The 22,549-nt window shown below is 36.9% G+C and overlaps 1 protein-coding gene across 9 annotated transcripts in view; it reads right to left on the bottom strand.

Moving 5' to 3' along the window:
* Positions 1–9,659: 9,659 nt before the first annotated feature.
* The window catches only part of pbx3b (pre-B-cell leukemia homeobox 3b), an 88,756-nt gene continuing 75,866 nt past the window's right edge, over positions 9,660–22,549 (bottom strand). For 2 of the 9 annotated variants that reach the window (XM_016231877.1, XM_016231878.1), the window contains exons 6-11: positions 22,346–22,375; positions 19,018–19,183; positions 18,368–18,445; positions 17,829–17,941; positions 16,784–16,873; positions 9,660–10,755 (exon numbers count right to left, since the gene is read on the bottom strand). In XM_016231877.1, coding sequence (XP_016087363.1) covers positions 10,663–10,755; positions 16,784–16,873; positions 17,829–17,941; positions 18,368–18,445; positions 19,018–19,183; positions 22,346–22,375 — 570 coding nt within the window. In that variant the 3' untranslated portion in view covers positions 9,660–10,662. The remainder of the gene's footprint in view (positions 10,756–16,783; positions 16,874–17,828; positions 17,942–18,367; positions 18,446–19,017; positions 19,184–22,345; positions 22,376–22,549) is intronic. The other 7 variants (XM_016231879.1, XM_016231880.1, XM_016231881.1 and 4 more) reach the window with 5 other exon arrangements.

The following is a 22,549-nucleotide window of genomic DNA, read 5'->3' as shown; positions in this document are numbered from 1 at the left end:
TTAATTGTATGGGCATTAGCAAATGTTTCAAAACTATTTATCTTGCAGTTTTTAAGCTGTGAATGCCAGAAAAAAAAACACCTGGAAAATAATAAATCAGTTGAATCTTTATTTATCACCACAGAACCAAGGCCAGAGGAATTTGTTTTTCACACTATATCGCCATTGAATAACACCTCACTAGAAACCTTGGGATTAAAGGAAACCGGGGTTAAAGAAAGTGCATCAAAAAATGACAATTGTTATTTACATAATTTTCCATTCTGATATGAAAAAAAAAAATTAAGAACTGAACTAGTTTCATATGAATCCTTATGATTGCTTTATATGAAGAATAGATTGAAATTTAGTTATGAGTAACTTCTATATATTAAAGCTGCAGTACGTAAATTTTGCAATTGCAGTTATTTGCGGGATTATTTTCTTTACGTGGGTTGTGCGTCGGCACGGATCCTCAATGCGGATGAATCTAATGGTTTGAGGAGTATTTGTGGCTGACAGTCACCGCACTGGTGTGGATACTGTAATTCAGAATCACAGATTCTACATCTTGGAAGTATGACCCAAATTTTCACCAGATATTGTCATCTGAACAAGTAAGTAACTGTCACAATCGCTACTGTGAGGAGCACGGAGGAACGAGGAGATGTAGAGCAGACTTTAAACAAACAGATTCACTGAACACACACTAAGACGAACATTCAATACCAGACAAAGAAGCTATGAACAGGACTCACTTAAAATACACCTGACTTGACGAGGGGATGACGAGACACACCTGGAACTAATGAACAATCAAACACATGGGAAAACTAGGTCAGGGCAGGCACATGGGGCCTGTTTACACCTGGTCATTTCATCCGTTTTCGCTGATCGGATATCTATCTGATTTGTTAAAAAAAAAAACACCTGGAAAATAATAAATCAGTTGAATCTTTATTTATCACCACAGAACCAAGGCCAGAGGAATTTGTTTTTCACACTATATCGCCATTGAATAACACCTCACTAGAAACCTTGGGATTAAAGGAAACCGGGGTTAAAGAAAGTGCATCAAAAAATGACAATTGTTATTTACATAATTTTCCATTCTGATATGAAAAAAAAAAATTAAGAACTGAACTAGTTTCATATGAATCCTTATGATTGCTTTATATGAAGAATAGATTGAAATTTAGTTATGAGTAACTTCTATATATTAAAGCTGCAGTACGTAAATTTTGCAATTGCAGTTATTTGCGGGATTATTTTCTTTACGTGGGTTGTGCGTCGGCACGGATCCTCAATGCGGATGAATCTAATGGTTTGAGGAGTATTTGTGGCTGACAGTCACCGCACTGGTGTGGATACTGTAATTCAGAATCACAGATTCTACATCTTGGAAGTATGACCCAAATTTTCACCAGATATTGTCATCTGAACAAGTAAGTAACTGTCACAATCGCTACTGTGAGGAGCACGGAGGAACGAGGAGATGTAGAGCAGACTTTAAACAAACAGATTCACTGAACACACACTAAGACGAACATTCAATACCAGACAAAGAAGCTATGAACAGGACTCACTTAAAATACACCTGACTTGACGAGGGGATGACGAGACACACCTGGAACTAATGAACAATCAAACACATGGGAAAACTAGGTCAGGGCAGGCACATGGGGCCTGTTTACACCTGGTCATTTCATCCGTTTTCGCTGATCGGATATCTATCTGATTTGTTAAAACGTTTCCATTTACACTTGGCCACATAAATGTATCGTCGCAAAACAGATATAAATCTGATCTTCAATTCCCGTGCTATATTTAAATTGAACAGAGTTCACATCAACGAAATCAAAATCTGCTTATAAGTCTGCCACTTTTGTTCTGACCAACTGAGGAAAAAAGCTTTACAATAAATCGCACTACCAATGGTGATTAAATCTAATGATCGGTTATCACATCAAACGGTGCAAATTATTATTATTGTTATACTTTGTTCTCAAATTGTTAATGTTAACATCATCAGCATTGTGTGACTATGTGTATGTAGTGTGTATTAGCGTTCCATGTAGATTTCAATTTCTCTACAATCTAATCCCTAATTGTCCTACCAATCATATAAAGAAATTATTTTACCCCAAAAAGCAAATCATTCTTCCTTAGATCTGGTTCTCATTTAAAATACAGAACTCGTGTAATCCCACTATCTGTAATCAGATGCACATTTAAAACTGTCATATAATCTAATTTCAGTCATTTACATGTGTTTCATAAACACATAATCCAAAATTCTGGATTACAAGCTGCCATCAAAATGATAAATTTAATGATTCCAGCTGCTGTGAGAAAAGGCTATAAACGATCCGCCACCTGCAGCATCCTCACTTGAGATATAGCCTACCACTACCAGTACCACTCAAATTAGGAAACATTATTATAATCTTACAGTTGTGAATTGGGCTAAGGTAAGGCAATAGTTTTGAACACTGGCTGGTTATGTACTTGCTCAAAAATTGATTTCAGATCACTTTTAACCAAACAAAGTTACAGACTGCAGGTTTAAGTCATTATACCAGTCTTTATGTCATTCATCGCGTAATCATTCTTACATATGCAACGATAACTTTGTGTGAGGAAAAGGCTGATTTTCAATACATTATATATCTATTTATTTATTTTATCATTTTTGAAGAGGGACAACGTGTGTCTGTAGCCACACTCCATCCAGATATGATTATATTAAACATTCCACCATGACAGAAACTCAGAGATCATAACCTATCCTTCTAATTCAGCAGCCCGGATATCCTCCATCAAATTAATCAAACGGTGACATCCTACAACAGTGAGCAAAGTGTGAATTGAACCACAGCGGCAAACTTCAGAGTTCAGTCGAACTCCCAACCCCAAAGTATACTTAATTTGACAAAGTATCTGTAATAAATCACACGCTCATTCTAAAATAACCACTCCATTTATATTCAGATATTAAAGGGCTGGACATTTTCCTTTAAAATGTAGAGTTCACTTTGGTTGGAGAATAAGAGAGACCACTGTAATGACTTCCAGATAGCTGTACTCTCTGAGAGGGCCATATATCATACTTTAACAAGTACCAATCAACACATCTCCATTCTGTTCGCTCTCCCCGTCCTCTTCTTCAGTCTGCCCGGTAGGTTGTGGAAAATTGTGTGTGGAATACTTACATGTGGGCAAGTGGGAAGTCTGGCTGATGACCTGCATGTGATATTGCTGTTGATATTTTTATAATGATAAAATCGGTCGAGACGAGAATCGACACTTGTCATATTCACTCGATCTGTCGGGACTCAATTAAACAGCAAGATACAAAAATAAACACTTTGACCCGAGACAAAGGCAGAGTAATCAATTACATTAATCAATAACAGATATTTGATGCTGATTGGTCAATAGCAGTGTTTAATTTCATTAATTTATGAAAGATTTCTATGTTATTTAATATATTAATTTATATATTCTTTTGTAGAGGTTAATATCAGAGGGCTGCCCACTTAAAAAATAAATAAAAATGCCGACTGATTAAATATGTGTGGGTTTGTGAAAAAGAGAGACGGGGATAAGAAAAATTAGCATCAGTGGAGTGAATGAAATATTAAAGCCCTTTAATGAAAAAGAGGAGGTTTGCTTTTTCTTTTTACACTTTCAAATGTATTTATTAATGTATAGTTTTAAATCACAGCCATTTCATTTCTAGCTGAGGAGCATCAAGCAAAAAGGATGGTTTAAAATTTTAATGAATAAACAATGTCCTTTCGCTGAAATGTTACATGGGTCTTTGAACAATGCACCAGCAGCAATTAATCAATACGAGAAGAAAATTACATTTCATATTTAACAGAATATGAACTCTAGCTTAATAAATGATATCTTCTTTTAATTTAATTGGCGTCAGCTCAGATCTAGCAGATTGCTAATAAAATTCAGGATTTCCATATTTAATGATGCATGCTTTTCGTGCTAAATTTTACAGGGGAAATGTTGTCTTTAATGAACCTTAGAGACAATCCTAATAGACATTGTCTTTAACAAATGTAACTTCGCCTACATTAAAGGTCCTTTAGTTGAATCTGCTGATTTAAACACATTTATGGAGGGCCAGAGAATTATGATGTTCTTCCTACTGTTTTTGTTTGCTATTACTGCTGCATTATCCATTATTCGAAATAGCACAAAATTAAACAAATAAAAAAAGCATCTTGCAAGCTACTTTTCCCTCTCCTCGCTTGGGTTAAAAGGCATGGTTCATTTTGGAGGAGTCTGCAGCGAAAATGGGAATAAATGGATGTCAATTTCCATTTTAAATTGGTAGCCAATGACCCATGGAGGAAGCCCTTTCCACCACAGACAGACAGAATAACTCGAATTAGAAGCGCCTGACATTTCAGTTAATTGCTCCGAGTGTGGCCGGCTTCTACAGTCACCTCCTAACCAGGTTCAATTAAGTCTTCACCTTTGCAGCCGAGTGTTTGGAGGGGAGGAGAGACGAAAGACGGTTTGGAAGAGTGATGCTCTGACCGACGATACTGACAACTCGGGTTTCTTGCACAATGAAGTCTCAATAGATGTTACAAAGTGGGAATCTTGTTTTATTTTGACAAAACAGACAAAAACTGACGTTTTTGACTTGGCAGTCTTTTTAATAGCATCTTAACTTTTTTGACAGCATATTTCAGACATGTCAACTTTCATCACTTTCTCAAAATTCCAACACAGATGAAGTTGAACATTATCCACAAGTGGTACTGGGACGATTCCCAGGTTCAAACTTCAGTAATACAACAGTTGCTCTGTATTATATGAGTAATCCTCTGTAAAATACTCTGTATTACATGAGTATTACTGTGCCACTAAGTCTGTTTTGTTGTGTCTGCTAAATATTCTGATAAACATTCATGAAAAACTGCATTGCTTGGTGGAATAATGATTTATCAAAAAATAGTACATTTATTACAAATATTACATTTTTGTTGCTGTGTGTTTATTTTATGAAACCTTGGAATTTATATGTAGTAAACATTTAATAAAAGCAATAAGCCCTGTGAACCAAGTGAAGTCTCACCTTACATTTTTTTCTAGTTTGAGAAGTCGTTTTACTCAAATATACTTCACAATTGGAAAGAAATAACAAACACAACTTTAAGCATGTTTCCTTACCAGTAATTTATGGAAGTAAGTTTTTGGAAGAAAAAAAAAGTTAGAAAATAATTACATGTTCAAGATACAGTCACCTTTTGAAACTTAAAATAAATTGCATTGTGAGATTTAAGTCACATTATAAATTGTATAATTTGCATTATAAATATTAAATTATCAATCCAAAATTATGAGAAACACATTTGAAATTGTGAAAGTATACAAACTGTATATATATATGTGTGTGTGTGTGTGTGTGTGTGTGTGCGTGCGTGCGTGTGAAAAATTGTATACAAAGTAATTACAAGGAATAAAGTCACAATAACCTTTTTAAGTCACATTGTTTGATATAGTCACATTGTAAATTATAATTTCAAAATCATGAGAAACGTGAAAATATAAATTGGTATACACATTGTATACACACACAGATATAGCATATATATATATATATATTGGACATAAATTGATATGTGTAAAAATAATAATATGAATATATGAAATATATGAATAAAAATTATGTAATGTGTAATAAAAACTGGATACAAAGTAGCAATTACAAGAAATAAAGCCACAATTGCCTTTTTATTTTATTTAATTATTGTTTGTTTTACTCGACACAGAAACAGACTTCTATAATAATCAGCTCTCAGTCAGGATAAAAAAAAATGTTTTCGCCTTTAAATGAGCACAAAAAGACACACACCCCCTCTCTTAGCAGTAAAACCCCTCTCAGTGCCCACATTACATTAATATACAACAATACCATCGCAACAAATGAGGCTATTGAAGTCTCACATTGGCAGCTAAATCATTCTAGTAGGATCAGAGGGGGAATTGTTTAAATTGGCTTTCATTATTCAAGGTCTGTATATGATTTGCGCTGCCCCTCTAATTACTAGGGGTACTGACCACCGGGAGCAGTTGACTGAGGCAATGCTAAATAGGTTTACCTGCAACAAGATTTGAAGGTCAAACAGTTTATCGCTGTGCCTCTCTCTCGGCCATCCAAGTAAAAAAAAAGAAAAGACAACAAAAAAAAAGTTGACGATGTTTCGAATTTGGCTGATATTTTGCAAGATGGTTTGGCAAGCTATTGAAACATGTATATAGTAGATCAGAAAACAGTTTACGGTAATTTAGGTGGTAAAATTATCAAAAAGAGTGTGTAATTTTTCGTGGCATAATGATTAGCCCCGTGTCTTCCAGGCATTAGACATCTAATACAGTCTTCCTTTTGAACCATTAGTTCTTTCTCTGCTTGCAAAGTCAATCAGGTCATTAGTCAGAACAGAAAGTGCTGTAAAACTCCTGGTGCATATACTAGCTGGTACAAGAAAGCACTACTTTAGGTTAAAAGTGACACTTTAACTGCAGTGCATGCCCTTACTCTGAGCTTGGTAATGGTTTTATCTATTGTCAGCTAATACTTGGATTTGTCTGAGGAAAGTCAGTATTTGCAGTGCATTGGAGAATTTGCTCTATTATCCAGTGTGCATGTTTTATCATTGATTTAGGGTTAGAAGTTAAGTTATTATGGCCATTTTTGACCATTTACTGTATGTCTAAACTAATCCAAACTCTCAAAAGTGAATTTTAGCTACTTTAGCCTGCAGTTAGCTTACTTGCTAACCACCCACAATTCAGTTCAACCACACACTGTAGTTGTATCGCACACCATACAGAAATAAATCATGTCATTGTCATTCTTTACAGCACAAACTAGCTATAGTTGAGTGTGTGTTTGTGAAACAGTTTCTGTGTAAATGGACTGCTTTGCGACGCAAATATTACAGCTCGCTAGTTTTCTGTTATAGCTTTATATAAATATATATTAAATTAAAGATGATTTAGAAATGCTGACATTTTCAGGGACAGAAGAGGGGCTGTTCGCGCGATAGAGCCTTTTTTTTCACTAAGTAAAAATAGCATATTTTCTTAGCGATAGATGCTATTTACACTAAGTGAAAATAGCAGTATTTTTAGTGATATGCTATTTACACTGCAAATAGCTAGATTCTATTTATACTATGTTAAAATAGCAGGATATTCTGCCAATTACTTATTGCAAATAGTGGCAATTATCTGCACCTCAGCATTGTAATACATTAGAAAACAGTATGCAATAATAACTTATTGAGTGTACATTTTAATTTTAATTAAAATTATTAAATGGATGCCACCTTATTTGGACAAAAGCCCTCCCTACAATAACCCTACCCGATACTTTATTTTCAACTTTTTGATTATTTCCTTCATTTTTATTAAAAATAAATGCTTTTCTGATGTGATTTGAAATTTGAAAATGGAGAAAAAAAAGTTCGCCAAAAGGCAGATGTAAAATTAAAATGTAGTAATAATCTGTATTCTCATGCGTCTCAACTTCCAAATCATTAGCCGCTATATAAGTAAATAACTAAGAATAACAGTGCAAGTATGATTACAATAATAAATTAAAAACATGTAACACATTCCAGTTTAATATAACTAGAAGTGGATGACACTGGAAGCCTTGCACAGTCAAGGAAAATATAATCCATCCCCGCTCTTACATTAAAAATGAGGTGGTTTAACCATCTACAGAAATTTGGAATAGATGTTCATGAACATTTTCTATTGATTGTTGGAGCAGAATTCAACTATTTGGTGATGGCATAAACTATAGAATGCATAGCAACTTCTAGGCCTCGATACTATCATGCTAAACTGTCGCTATCATTTATTTATTTATTTTGATTGAGCTGCATATGTCCCATTTTTGAGCATTTTTCCACGCGTTTTGAATAGAGCGTGCCTTTATCCGTTCTCTACACTTCCAGACTCTCATTAGACTCATTTTCTAAAGATCACATCCTGTTTATTTGTAAAAGAAAAAAAAAAGGAAAAAATTGGGCCGGAGTGCGAATTCACAAACAGACCAATTAAAGGAAGCTATTCATTTAGTTGCATTTGTCAAAGGGCTCAGGCAACAATTAGTACTATTAATGCAATCTTGTCACATGTCGCCATGCCACATGGAATAGCTTCTCACAAGCTGCTCCATGGATCCCTATCAAACCAAATAATTCATTTGGCCCCAGCAGCCCTCACTAGGCTAAAATCCCTCTATTACTCTTTGACAGAGAACAAGCCTGCGGGGGGAACCATGCTTTCTATGAGGGGACTGTCAATTCTTCTTAGAAGCTGTGTCATGCGTATGTGTGGTTTGCATAGACGTGTACTAATGCATTTAAGATATTGCCGTATGATTGTCTAAGTAATGTGACACAAGCACTTACACTTTTAGCAAAATGGGGTGTTGTGTTTAGTTCGGCGTGTGTGCTTCATTTGATACATGCGCGCTGGAGGAGAATAAATCTCTCACTTTGTTGAAATTGGCATGAAGAGGTATTCATGCAAATGAACAAGACTCTGGTTTTGATATGTACATGGATACACATGTATATGCATATAACAGAAGTACATAATAATACAATCCAACTCAAATCACCAAAATGCTTGTGCTAAAGTAAATAAATGTTGTGTAATTTCTTATTGTTATAATCACCTCAAGTGCACCTAAAACAAAGGCAATATCAAAACAGTCTGTCATGAAAGGAAAACAGTTTATTCATGTTTGAAATTACACATAACTACCACAAGGAAGACTTTTCAGTCCAGGGTGTAGTCTGGTTAGAAAGAAACACGAAACATCTTTAATACATTAGAACCACTGCCACAAATAAATTTTGTATGACTTTTTTTTTATCAGTTTCAGAATCACATACGATACAAAAAAAGAGAAAGAAAGTTTGAATCCTGTCACACAGGGTTTTGAAATGTACAATTCTGAATACTGAAACCTCTATGCATTACAGGTTTTCTTTCTTCTTTTTTTTTTTTAATCATGGGTTTTTGTTTATTATTTTTTTATTTCTTTTTTGCATGAATTAGTAACAAGATGAGCAACATTCAAAATGTTCTTCAGTATTTACAACAGTTTTACTGTTTGGTGTTAATTGTATGATCATATTTCCCTCTCCCTGTTCCAGCACTAAATTCCCCTCCACCAGCCACTGCACTCTCCATACTCTCCGTGTTATTCGTATTATTAATATTATGGTTATTTTTTTCCTTTTTTAAAAGTTGCAACAAAGCAACTTAGTTTTCTTAGAAGGATAAAATATACATTAGATTACATAAAGAGCGAGAGAGCAAGAGAGAGAGAGAGAGAGAGAGAGAGAGAGAGAGAGAGAGAGAGAGAGAGAGAGAGTGACAGAGAAAAAGAGAGTAAAAAATAAATAATGATCATATTTCCCTCTCCCTGTTCCAGCACTAAATTCCCCTCCACCAGCCACTGCACTCTCCATACTCTCCGTGTTATTCGTATTATTAATATTATGGTTATTTTTTTCCTTTTTTAAAAGTTGCAACAAAGCAACTTAGGAAGGATAGAAGGATAAAATATACATTAGATTACATAAAGAGCGAGAGAGCAAGAGAGAGAGAGAGAGAGAGAGAGAGAGAGAGAGAGACAAAGAGAGCAAATTTCTTACAAGATGGAACCGAATCTAACAAAAGTAAAAAACAATGTATTTTAAAAAGACAAAAAAGAATGACAGAAAGTAAAAGACAAAAAGGGTGCAGGTGGTGATTTCGTTGAGAGGTAGTCAGTGAGAGCACTATAAGCTAAAGAAATGTTTTAAATCTATTGGTTTTCTATGAGTTTCAATGAGGTAATAAAGCGGAGTATTTATTTGTGAGATGTATAAATACTCTCAAGCTATGTCATATACAAGAACGTTTTTGAATTGAAAATTGCCAGAAGAGCCAACAAGATCCATATTTCCTTTTCACATCTTCTACACTTCCTTTCCTTAATCGTAGTGGACTAAATATCGATTACGTTTTGTATTTAAAAAAAAAAAGACATTAATTGCCAGGTATTTCAAAAAATCACCTCCCAAAATGGAGTGGATTGCCTTCCATAGATGGTCTTGTTTAAGTCATTGCTAGGTGTGATATTAATAAAAACTCAAAAAAATATCAGCAATGAAGTCCCCAAGCTGCCTTCTGTAGCATTTAGCCCTGTTAAATGCATCGGTTAGCATCGTATGAATATACTTTTGCATCAGTTGTATTCCTGCACTAAAGCTTTGCCAACAGTTGGTTAGAACAATGGAAAGGGGTTATGACCGGTAATAAATTCAAAAGAAGAGGAAAACCCCTAATAACTCACATACATTTTGAGCTTGTACACTTAAAATGATAAAAGAAACAAAACATACTGGTTTAATATGATTGGAGGAGAGCTTGTTAGTAAAAACTGCAGTGGACTGATGTTACGGCTAAGAAATGTCCAGCTTCCAAAACACTGTGGAAAAGTACCGTGGATGATTCCATGAGGATGTTTCTGGATTATCTGTGAGAGTCTATTCTGTGTCTCTGATTGGTCAGTCTGTGGTTTTGTAATTCTGTGATTGGTTGTCCACAGCTTGGGAAGGGGCCATGTCAATGAGGAGATCAGTTCGAGGTATCAGAGTGCACACTACCAGGGCCTTCTGTAGGGGAGATCACAGAGGATGGAGTCGTAGCATCATGCCATCCCCCATTACCCTGAAAACAAAACAGAAAAAATAAAATTGTAATTCATTTCACAGTGAAAAAAAAGAAAAAGAAAAATGAAACAATGAATGGTAGGCAAAAGAGATTTGTTTTAAGTATTTTTTGTTGTTGTTGTAAGTCTCTTATGCACTTTATTTTATGCGCCATGTTTTTATGAATGTTGAAAACACTTTTTTCAGCTTTTTTTTAATAGAAACTGTGATACACTACCATTCAAAAGTACAACTTAAATGAAAGAAATTAAGAAATAAATACTTTTATTTAGCAAGGATGCATAGAGACATTTATAATGTTACAAAAAAGTATTTTATTTTATTTTATCAAATAACTGCTGCTCAATGAACTTTATATTCATTAAATAATCCTGAACAAATACATCACTCTTTCCACAAAAAATGAGCACACACACACATATATACTGTGTGTATATATATATATATATATTCATATCATAAATATTTATATATTCATATATAATATAGAATTATGTAAAACAAATACAGATAATCTTTCCTAGTATTCAAAAATTCACAGGAAGTGCGGGTGTTTATTTGTCTGCTTGCAGTGAAGTGTGAGTCCTAATCCTGGTGTGTAGTGTGCATGTGAGTGAAGCATGCATACATATGCATACTAATGCATTAAGAAATTAATAAGAGAGCCTGTCTCCTCTGATCTACTGTCTGACATGCCGACGGCCATCTTGCCACGCTAAACCCACTTTGGCTTCTCCCTCTCTCGGTCCCTGCTTCCCTCGCTCTCAGAAAACAAATTCACATAAACGTTGTGGCCAATGGGAAAGATTGCTGAAATCAATGTCTAATCAGATTTCAGCGGTGGGCCGACAGCTTGTCGCTCCATATTTTGATGTCAGTCAAGGGGAGGGATGCGGGGGCGGGAGGGGGGGAAGCTGGAAGGATGCTGAGTGGAAGCGACGGTGCAGGCCTTTCCTCCACCCTGCTCGCCTGAGTGCTCCCGACTCAATCGCCTGGCTCTCAGTGGAGGCTAGCTTTAGCTGGATTTCTTCCTTTCAAAACAGTTAAATCCCCCACCTAAGTCAACCCTCCCTCTCCATATCAACACAACAAATGGTTAGAGGATGCCAACGGTCCACACTAGTAGGTCATGACAGGACCACAGAAAAAGTGCCAAATTATTTTTTTGGGGACTATTTGTGACCCTGGACCACAAAACCAGTCATAAGTGTAAATTTTTCGAAATTGAGATTTATACATCATCTGAACACTGAATAAATAAGCTTTCAATTGATGTATGGTTTGTTAGGATAGGATAATATTTGGCTGAGATACAACTATTTGAAAATCTGGAATCTGAGGGTGCAAAAAAATCAAAATATTGAGAAAATCACCTTTAAAGTTGTCCAAATTATGTTCTTAGCCATACATATTACTAATCAAAAATTTAGTTTTAATATATTTACAGTAGGAAATTTACAAAATATCTTCATGGAACATGATCTTTACTAAAAGAAAAATCAATAATTTTGACCCATGCAATTTATTTTTGGCTATTGCTACAAATATACCCCAGAGATTTAAGACTGGTTTTGTGGTCCAGGGTCACATGCAAAAATATTTGGTCCCAAAAGCAGTGAATTCAATCAAAAACTGCAGTATTAAATGTTTAATTATTCAGTAGATGTTTGTAAAATTAGGCAGAAGCCAACCTGAGGAAATGCCCTCATTCTTGAAAACCACAAAGAAAACTTTATAAGGTAAAGGAAAATGTCAGACTACATTAAATATAACTAAAAAGGATAAATATGGTGAATCGATGGCTTAATAATAAGTAAAATATAATTTATTAAAAAATAAATATGGTGAATCATTGCTTAACATAATAAAATATAATAATATTATTATTAATAATAATAATAAATATATATATATATATATATATATATATATATAAAACAGTAAACAAACAAGCAAATAAATAAAATGATGAGCATGGTGAACATGGCGAACCATTGGCTTTATAATTATTTTTAATTATAAAAATAATTATACAAATAGTAAACATGGTGAATCACTGTTATATATTACAATAATATTATACAACAACAATAATAATAATAATATTAATAATAATAATAAACTATGCTTAATTTTATTTAACTTTTTTGTACAATGAACATTTGAAGGAATTGTCACTTCATGTGAAATCTGGATCCTGAAGCAATACTAGTTGAGAACTACTGCCGTATGCTGATTTGCTAATGAGGTGTTTGGTTATCAAAACAATCTGTCTGTGTTTCTATATAAAAATCATGGGGAGATGTTTGCGCCTGTGTGTGTGTGTGTGTGTGTGTGTGTGTGTGTATGGGGACCCGTTCAGTGGCAGAATTAGGATTTTGCTGATTTCGAGTTCCTGGAACAGGTCAATAAATAGATTGTGCTAGTCTCCTCCAGCCACAATGTCTGGACTGATGCTGAAACGCGAGCGTTATGAGGAAGTCTGCTGTACCCTGATGACATGGATCACTCGCATTCGGCCTGACACACACGCACACAAACACACACACACACTTGTTGTAATGATAGAGTGAGTTCTGACTTGAGCAGTGGACCAGAGTGAGAGAGTGTGAAAGTGTGGCGTTTGAGCCTGCGAGAGGCTGACACTTCATCTGCACAGCTACAGGCCACAGAGGTCTCCAAACACACACACACACAGCCGTCTCCGCATTAGCCACAGATACACTGCCACGTTTGGGCCCCACTGCTGTGAAAAATCAGGCATACATTTTGACTTATGACATTTATCGTTGTGTGTTTTGCTAGAGTTAATTCATGCAAATGGAGCTCTAACAGTCATCAGAAAGTACACATATGACAGCTCTGCTCTATTAATTACCTCACTGCAAATTATTCCTCCATCTGATTGCATCTGTTTCTCAATAGAAAGTGATTTGTTTTGCTTTAGGAAAGCTCATTTGTCTTTTTTGATAATGTACAAGGACCATTTGGACTGATAAATAAGCTGTTTTGTATCAGGAATATGTAATAATCCTTAAAACACATTTTACTGGCCCATTTGATATCACAAATCCAGAAAATGCTCAATTGTCTTTCATAAACTATAAATGTACATGTTCCTATTTTTAACTGTTTAACTGTAAAACTGTTCCTGTTTTACTCACCAACCAGAGTCTTTTCATTCAGCAGGTTTTTTTTAGATTAATGTTTAAAGCTAAATGTTTTTATAAATAATTCCTCGACAAGCAAGGTAACAGATATAAGATCTAAACCTGTGTTCAGCTCAAGGAAGATATATGTCTGTATTTCTCTCACCCTCTCTCTCTCTCATCAAATAAATGAGTCTTTACTCTGATGGTTTCATAGTACGCAGTGTATGGTTGGAAAAAAAAACATCATATCAAACCTCATCAAGGAAGATAAAATTCATGCCTGCAGACGGCTGCAGGCAATCATACTTTCATATTTCATCATGTTGATAAGGATATTGCAAATTCTTTGAAGCATTGCAAAACAGGCAAACAGAGGCAAGACGTGCTATTAAAAGCCTTTTCATCTTACCATGTTATAGGTTACTGTAATAGGAACTGTTTACACAGGCAACAAACTGACTTAATATTTCTGAATTTCTAAATTTCATTTTCCTCACACCACTCCCAAATACTTGAGCTTTTACTGAGCAAAGCATTTATTCCCGCTTTAAAAAATTGTCATATTTTCCACTTTATGCATATTATGGGACAGATACTCCTGTCATCCTTTGAATCATCACTCTGTTTGTCGTGGAGTTTGGATTTATGGTGATTCCTTGCTGGGGATGGGACCTGCTTATGACTCAGGTCCTTCTGATTTATGTTATAATAACTATATGTATTTGCTAGGGCTGGGCAGGTTAATGTGATATTATCGTGATACTTTATTTTATTTTATCGCGCATTAACACAGTGTATTTATTTATTTATTTATTATTATTATGAAAGTCCGTTGCTCATTGGCTCGGAATACACATGTAGACATACCATGGGTCACAGGAGGGGTGCAATCATGCTGCAAGTATCAAAAGTTCTGCGCTCCAGCACGGTTAGTGCTCACACTACATGCGTACCGTGCCCAAGCTCAACTGAACCGCGCTCTGGCTTAATTTGAGATTTATAAGAAATATTTTAACTGCTACTAGGATATGTAAAAGGAATACTGCATGAGAAAAGATTTATGGTGATTCCTTGCTGGGGATGGGACCTGCTTATGACTCAGGTCCTTCTGATTTATGTTATAATAACTATATGTATTTGCTAGGGCTGGGCAGGTTAATGTGATATTATCGTGATACTTTATTTTATTTTATCGCGCATTAACACAGTGTATTTATTTATTTATTATTATTATTATGAAAGTCCGTTGCTCATTGGCTCGGAATACACATGTAGACATACCATGGGTCACAGGAGGGGTGCAATCATGCTGCAAGTATCAAAAGTTCTGCACTCCAGCACGGTTAGTGCTCACACTACATGCGTACCGTGCCCAAGCTCAACTGAACCGCGCTCTGGCTTAATTTGAGATTTATAAGAAATATTTTAACTGCTACTAGGATATGTAAAAGGAATACTGCATGAGAAAAGCACTTTATTTGTTTAAAGTGTTTGCAAACAAAATGTTATTGCACTTTTGTTCATATTGCAGTACTTGTAAACGGAAAAAGTGCGCAATACACTACTTTTGAATTCATTATTGAATTTTGTGCATAATGCGATTAATCGAGATTAACCGTAAAAATCATGTGATTAATCGCGATTAAACATTTGAATGGTTGTCCAACACTAGTATTTGCACATTACAGATTTTCACAACATCATTTCTTAGTAAATGTTAACATAAAATTTTGGTGTTTATGTGCCCATGGCACATAATTTTGTTAAATAAAGCAAATTCTTAACACCAAATTAATAATTTTATTCAACAAGGATGCATTATATCAGGGGTGCCCAAAATCGGTCCTGGAGGGCCGGTGTCCAGCAGAGTTTAGCTCCAACCCCAATTAAACACACCTGAACCAGCTAATCAAGCTCTTAAAGGTATACTAGAAACTTACCAGCAGGTGTGTTGAGGCAAGTTGGAGCTAAACTCTGCAGGACACTGGCCCTCCAGGACCGAGTTTGGGCGCCCCTGCATTATACTGATCAAAAGAGTAAAAATGTTTCAAAGACGCGATCTGAGGGAATAGCCGACACGTCGCCGACGCCCATGAAATATTTGGCATGCTAAATATCTGGAGCTGTCGGCGATTCACAATCACGCTGTGTGAAATGAGTTCTGACTGAAAAACACATCAGCGATGACCTACAGCCAATGAGAGTCCAAGATACAGGGCAGCGGGAAGTTCGGGGAGGAGTTATATGAAACGTAGTTTGTGGACCAGTGTTGCCAAATCCGCGATTGCCGACCGTTGTTTTTTATGTCAGCAGGTTGAAGCGACCCCAATAACGTGATATTTAGGCCCTGGAATGTGAATTGTACCAGGAGAACCCCGCCAAAAAAAAATAGTATTTTACCCCCCGAAAGTGCTTACTGGGGGACCCCCTCGAAAGCAATTGGGCTATTTTCAGGCTAATTTTAAATAGTAATTGGGTGGGTTATGTAGCGAAAACCTGGCAACCCTGCACCAGACAGAGCTGTCGGCGATTCTTCCTATTGTAAAGTCATGCAGTGTGTAACCTCTTGTCGTCGTTCCATTGTGCAGTGTGAACACAGCAACAACTGAATGTTACCCTAGATAGTCGTTCAGTGTGAAACCAACAGTGATGCAACATCTTTGAAAATCGTGCAGTGTGAACTCGGCATAAGATACTTTTTTCAAAACATTAAAAAAAGAGACCTCAAACTCTTGAATGGTAATGCATTACAATTTTCATTCGAAAAGGCTATTGAGTTATAGATTATCTCTATAATGTTAGGATGAGTGTAATATCTTTATTATTGCTTAATTCGGTGGCACTTCAGTCATGGCTGACTGAGACTATACTTACATTCAAGCCATGTGGACTATACATGGGATTCCCCCCCAGGGCATCATTGTATCCTGCCGTCTGACTGATAACATGGCGCAGGGTATCCACCTGCAGAGCACACAACAGGAAGTCAAGCTTGTCAACATTCTGCGTTACAGAAACACATGCAAACATCGACACAGTGATGTATGGTGACAACAGACAAAGGCAATGGTGTTTAAACAAAAAATGTGATGGCTTTGCGGTTTACTAAATGGATCATACTATAATGGAATATGCAGCTGAATGAAGTTAGGGATACATATGTGGTTTAATGCAACATTTAGGACAAAATATGCATTTCCTCTCTCTATTGCTTTCTGGCAAAGATTACTCTATTTCCAGGCTCGAAACACAAAATCCCAGAAAGGAATGGAATAGTTTTGATTTGGAATTTACTACAAAACATGGTAATATTCACACATGACAACAGTTGGAGGAGAATACGGTATGTAACACATTATCAGAGCATGAGCAGATTTGAGAAATGTTCAGTAAACATTAACTCTTCGTCTCTCTCCTTCAAATGGTGTCTTTTAACATGAGGATGAAATGAGCTTATGTGAACATGGAAAATTGGGATAATCATGATGAAAAGGGGAGAGAAAAGGATATAGAGGTTTGGAGGAAAGAACAGTACCATACAACCAATACCAACCCAAGAGCTCATGTCAGAGCCAAATGCATTCACAACATCAACTACAAAATGGGGTCTGCTCCAGGATCAATATACTAGCATAATGCTGTAAATAATGAGTCTCTAGTCAGACAGGCCTCTTATGGGCTGTGATATGATAATTTAGTTGGGGGTCCAGACTGGAAATGTGAAGGATCCATCCATGTCCAGACTATTGTCATCATTAATCTTCCATGACTGTAATGAAGCTAATTGTTGAGGGGGTGATCAAATCTGTATCACGGTCTATATATTGAAGGGGAGGGAGTTGAGTTTTTAATGTGGATGGTAGGCTAGCTGACAGGTCTGCTCTGGTTCACAGCCCCAGTTCCTGTGCGTAGCGCCTACCTGTGACTGCACATTGGCTCCAACATGTGCCCCTTGGTAAGAATCCCCATTCAGATTCTGCATGCTCATGAACATGTCCCCCGAGTTTGGGAGGTTAAAAGAACCTGACGAACCTAGAAAGGAAAGATGTAAGGAGCTGAATAACGAGAGGATGAGAAAGAGAAAGAGAGGCTATAACAGACTCACACATACACGCAATGTGTGCAAGAACATACGCGCACCACACGCCACGCTAGAAGTGATGCTTGTAAAGCAAGCAACAAATGGAGAGCAAAAGAAACAAGGAAGAAATGAAAGGATATGGATGGGGATGACGGCTAGGTTGCATTACATATCTAGAAGGGCACGTGGGGGTCACCAAAAATGCCAAAACAAAGGGGGGAAATCACAAAAAAAGGACAAAGATGGTGTATGGAGTTGGAAGTCTAAGTTTTCCACAGGAGTTCACACCTATTCCTACTCTAGTGGACTAGTTCATTAGTGGAATTATATGCCAATGACAAGAAGGACAATAAGAAGCTTATGGAAAAGGCCAGTACCAGTGAACATGTTGGTTAATAGAGTGTTTTTGTTCTCTGCAGAGTCCAGCTGAAATTCTTCATCTTTCATCTGGAATCCTGGGTGCAAGAAAAAGGGGACCCCTTAAAAATTGCTTACCCACAACTCCTCAGGGTCTAAGCTATGTCTTTATCACAGTCAAATATTCTGCTTATTATGTCTGAAGAGCATCAATTTAAGGTAGACACTGTATCATTCTACTAATCAAATATTCATTATTATTTCATATTACACATTTCTTCAAGAGTGTAACATGCTCCGAGCAAGAGATTTCCATCAATTCACAGCGGGGGTAACACTGTCACATATTTTTGGATAGAAAGGGAGGACAGTGGGTAAGGATTATCTCTTTTATCCCCACCAGCACCAACACCCTCCCACCCCTCAAAACTACAAACACATTCAGCATGTGCAACCCGCTCACACAGTTTCTGCTTGACTTTGCTTGTCTCGTTCAGCATGTATAGTCTCAGAGGCAGGAGAGTGAGGCTTATCCCCCAGGCTGGGACCTCTCACTGTCACAGCAGCCAACCAGCATGCCAGAGGGAGCAGAGGTTCAGAAGGGACCAAGCTGGAGTTGGGGATGGCTGGTTGGTTTTTGGGGGCTCGTCCGGGATGAGTGCAAGCTTACCGGAGTTGGGTGTGGTGGGTGAGTTGGTCTGACTATTCTGGACGGCGGCAGCTACTGCGTGTGCGGCAGTCACGGCTGTCTTAGCGGCATACAGGTTGGCCTCCTCTTGGAACTTGCCAATGTTTTTTTTGTAGCGGATCCTCTTGTTGCCGAACCAGTTGGATACCTGAGGGAGAAACGGAAAGAAAAGGAAAGAGGGGAAAAAAAGAGGAGGGGATGTCAGACGTCAATGCAGACGAGGCATTGTGCACTAAACAGAGTGATTGTTTCAAGATGTCATGTTTGGGTCCATCAAGTCCACAGTTCCCAGCCTCCCACAGTAATATCCACTGGGCATGAAGACTAATTAAGCGATTATGAGACAGGGCTTGTGCGTTATTGCGGATGAAGGCGTGACATGCTCTCTTTGTCTCTAGACAAAACCAACACACAAGGGGCTGCTTGTCTTGTGGCAAAATTTGGATCAGTGTTGTTCTTATGGGATCAGGTAGCTAGTGCCAAACGTGAAGATGGTATAGTTCCTTGTAAGGCTAACAGAGATCTTGCTAAAAAGTATTTGTTCTGATCCCTGGTCCCATTTACTAAATGGATACATTCTCAATAAGAGTTTTAACATAACTCTTTCTTCTGTTTTTACTTTCACTACCTTTATTTAAGGTAAATTGGATCCATTTGGTTCCCTTCATTTCAAAGGCAAGGCTTTTATGCATCTTGATAACACTAATGTTCTTTTATTTTGCATAAAACCACTTTTGTGCTCCTGCCTTAAGACAAATAATAGACATAATAACAACCACAACTCATATAGTACACCTAAAAGCAGCCACACCGCCTCAACGCAATACATTAATAATTACAATAATGCTAATTTTACTAAAAACAGCAGCCAGGAAACAATAAGATCTGGGTCACATGGGGTGTGGTAGATGTGCAAATGCTAGCACTGCATAATTGTGGAATAATAAAGAGATTAAGGGTTGTTTCTTAATAGCCCTATAAATTACGATGGCCTGTCGCCGTGGCGATCTCTCCTGCCGTATTCCGGCTCTGGCTGGACTGGAGGACCAGAGAGCCTCAGCCCCTTAATGATGCTTTATTTAATTTCCACCTCTCTGCTTCCATTTTAATATCTCCAGCAGCCCGAGCCACACTACGCTACAGCGGCTGAATTTACATGACATCAGATCATTTCTACCCCCACCATGCCTCTGCGCTTCTAAATCTTTAATATCTAGGCAATTAAAATTAATGACCATTCGGCTGAAGCCACCACCGTTGGCAGGCTTTTGCCTTAACATCAATTGTTTGATGGGTTTACCTAGAGGTTAAACTAACAAGCAAGGTTTAATTGGAAGCAATGAAAGCACTAGCCGTCATCCTTTTTACTTAACCTGCTTATGAAGCAGTTTAAGGCCATGGAAAAGAGGCACACAGAGTATCTAAGCTAACCTCCTTCTAAAGATTAAATACCTTAAACTTAGCTGTTCCTAACCCTAATGTTTTAAATTTTAACAAAACAAAAAGGGGGGGGCATATAACTCATTTAAATGATTGTTATCTAGCTGTATGAGTCAATATCAAATAAGGATGAACGATAAAGATGATGAAAATAGGAAATCTTTAAAAAATGTCGTAAAAAAAGTATTGAATGCAATCTTTTTATTCATATTGGTTTCAATATGAAAAAAATATGACCCTATTCTGTGATATAGTTTCATGTTTTACGATTTTTGTTGTCATATGACAACAAATTACTTCCTGCATGTTGATTACACCACACTGACTTTAAGTTGTCAAATATTTTTAAATACTAATATTTTAAAACAAATCTACCTCACATATTTGGGTTTCATATTTATGCGAGAACATACCAGAGATGCAGTAGACTTCTATGTCTGGAACACAATACCTGGTTTGTTTGCTTTAAACCAATGGAGAGGAAAGCCTGTGTGGGTGTAGTAAATAATTCACCACTACTCCCTCCCCAAGCTTGGGTCAATACGCCACTAGTGTCACTGAAATGGGATGGATGATCTTACCCAGGTCTCAATACCTCCCGATTTATACTGCTTCTCTTGCTGAGAGTGGAGCTTAAATGGAGACTCAGACTTCTGGCTTCATCACACACACACACACACACACACACACACACAAACACTCCCTGTCATGGGCAGTTGCAGTGGCCAGGGCTGCTGAGATTATCAATAATGAAGCGGTCTGCATTAATAGTTAACACATTAACCTGAGGCAGAGCTCTGCTACATGTATAATGAGCTGAAATATTGATAAGTGTCGCTCGTTTGAACCGCAGGAAGATCGAAGCGGAAGAACCGCACTTAATTGGGTGATGGGCATATTTTGCGCCCACTCATTTACAGGGTGCACAATATCCCCTCTAGACACAATGCTTAAAATCATAGTGGTTATGAAAACTCTCTCTCAAAAAAAAAATCATGTGACCTTGTGTGTGCCTCATTTAGAAGACAGAGAATCACACATGCACAGAAATTGTGCCCAGATAATGAGGTTGATTCTGTGCACTGAGTGAAGTGGTGCCTGAAAAAGGCGACTAAATTTCATCAACAATACCATTAACACCACACGTTACTTCAAATTTGCACATGTCTCAGATACAGGAAAAATGGCAAAGCAGGCAGTCTCTGGGATCTATGCGTGCTAGAATCTGTTACAATAAGAGTGGACAAATCTTGCTACCACCTTAATAATGTAAATAACTGGTAGAAAAGAATAGTACTATCTGTTATTTGTTTACACTACAAAACTGTATCTATTTTTTTAAACCCCATTGCTATACTATAGCAAACAATAAATTTAAGAACAAAATATTCCAACATACAAATTAATTTAATAAAAGATATTTCTAAATAAAAATAGTTCCTGAACATACACAGAACACACTGATTAAATACAATGTGGGGTAAATATCTATCACAGGCATGTCAAAATGTGCAATGACAAGACATAACACAATCAAAAGGGACACATACTTTTAGCGCTTTGACAATCAAGTGAAATTCTCTAGGGAAGAGTGGAGGGGGTGTACAACAAAACATAGTATCTGATACTTGGTTTGATTACTGAGCACTCCAAATATAGTCCCATTTGACACTTGCTTAAGTTTGCAGATTTGTTGGCACTACATTAAGTGCAGGAAAGGTAGACTTTTGGGGGGAACTAAGTGCTGAGTATGTCTTAACATGTTCTAAGGTATAAGTGAACACACATAAAGGGGTGACAGAATAAAGGAAAAGCAACAAAGAAAAACAAATGGCACAAGAAAAGTGGAGCAGGAGAAGTCATGACATACCTGTGCCACTGTGATGGTGGTTCCCACCCCCTGAAGGCAAAAAAGAATGGCTTTTACAGGATCTGACTCTGAACAACCCTCCATAAGCCCCTCCCCACAGAGAAAAAACATTTATTACATCACAGAGTACGCAGATATGCTCTAAGACCAATAGGTTAACAGTACACATTTTCCTTGACCCCCTCTGTGACCGATTAAAAAAAC

The sequence above is a fragment of the Sinocyclocheilus grahami genome, unplaced genomic scaffold, assembly GCF_001515645.1.
Source record: "Sinocyclocheilus grahami isolate Dianchi unplaced genomic scaffold, SAMN03320097.WGS_v1.1 scaffold401.1, whole genome shotgun sequence".
Classification (NCBI taxonomy): Eukaryota; Metazoa; Chordata; class Actinopteri; order Cypriniformes; family Cyprinidae; genus Sinocyclocheilus; species Sinocyclocheilus grahami.
The sequence above is the reverse complement of the archived record's forward strand: the minus strand, read 5'-3'. Positions and strand labels throughout refer to the sequence as shown.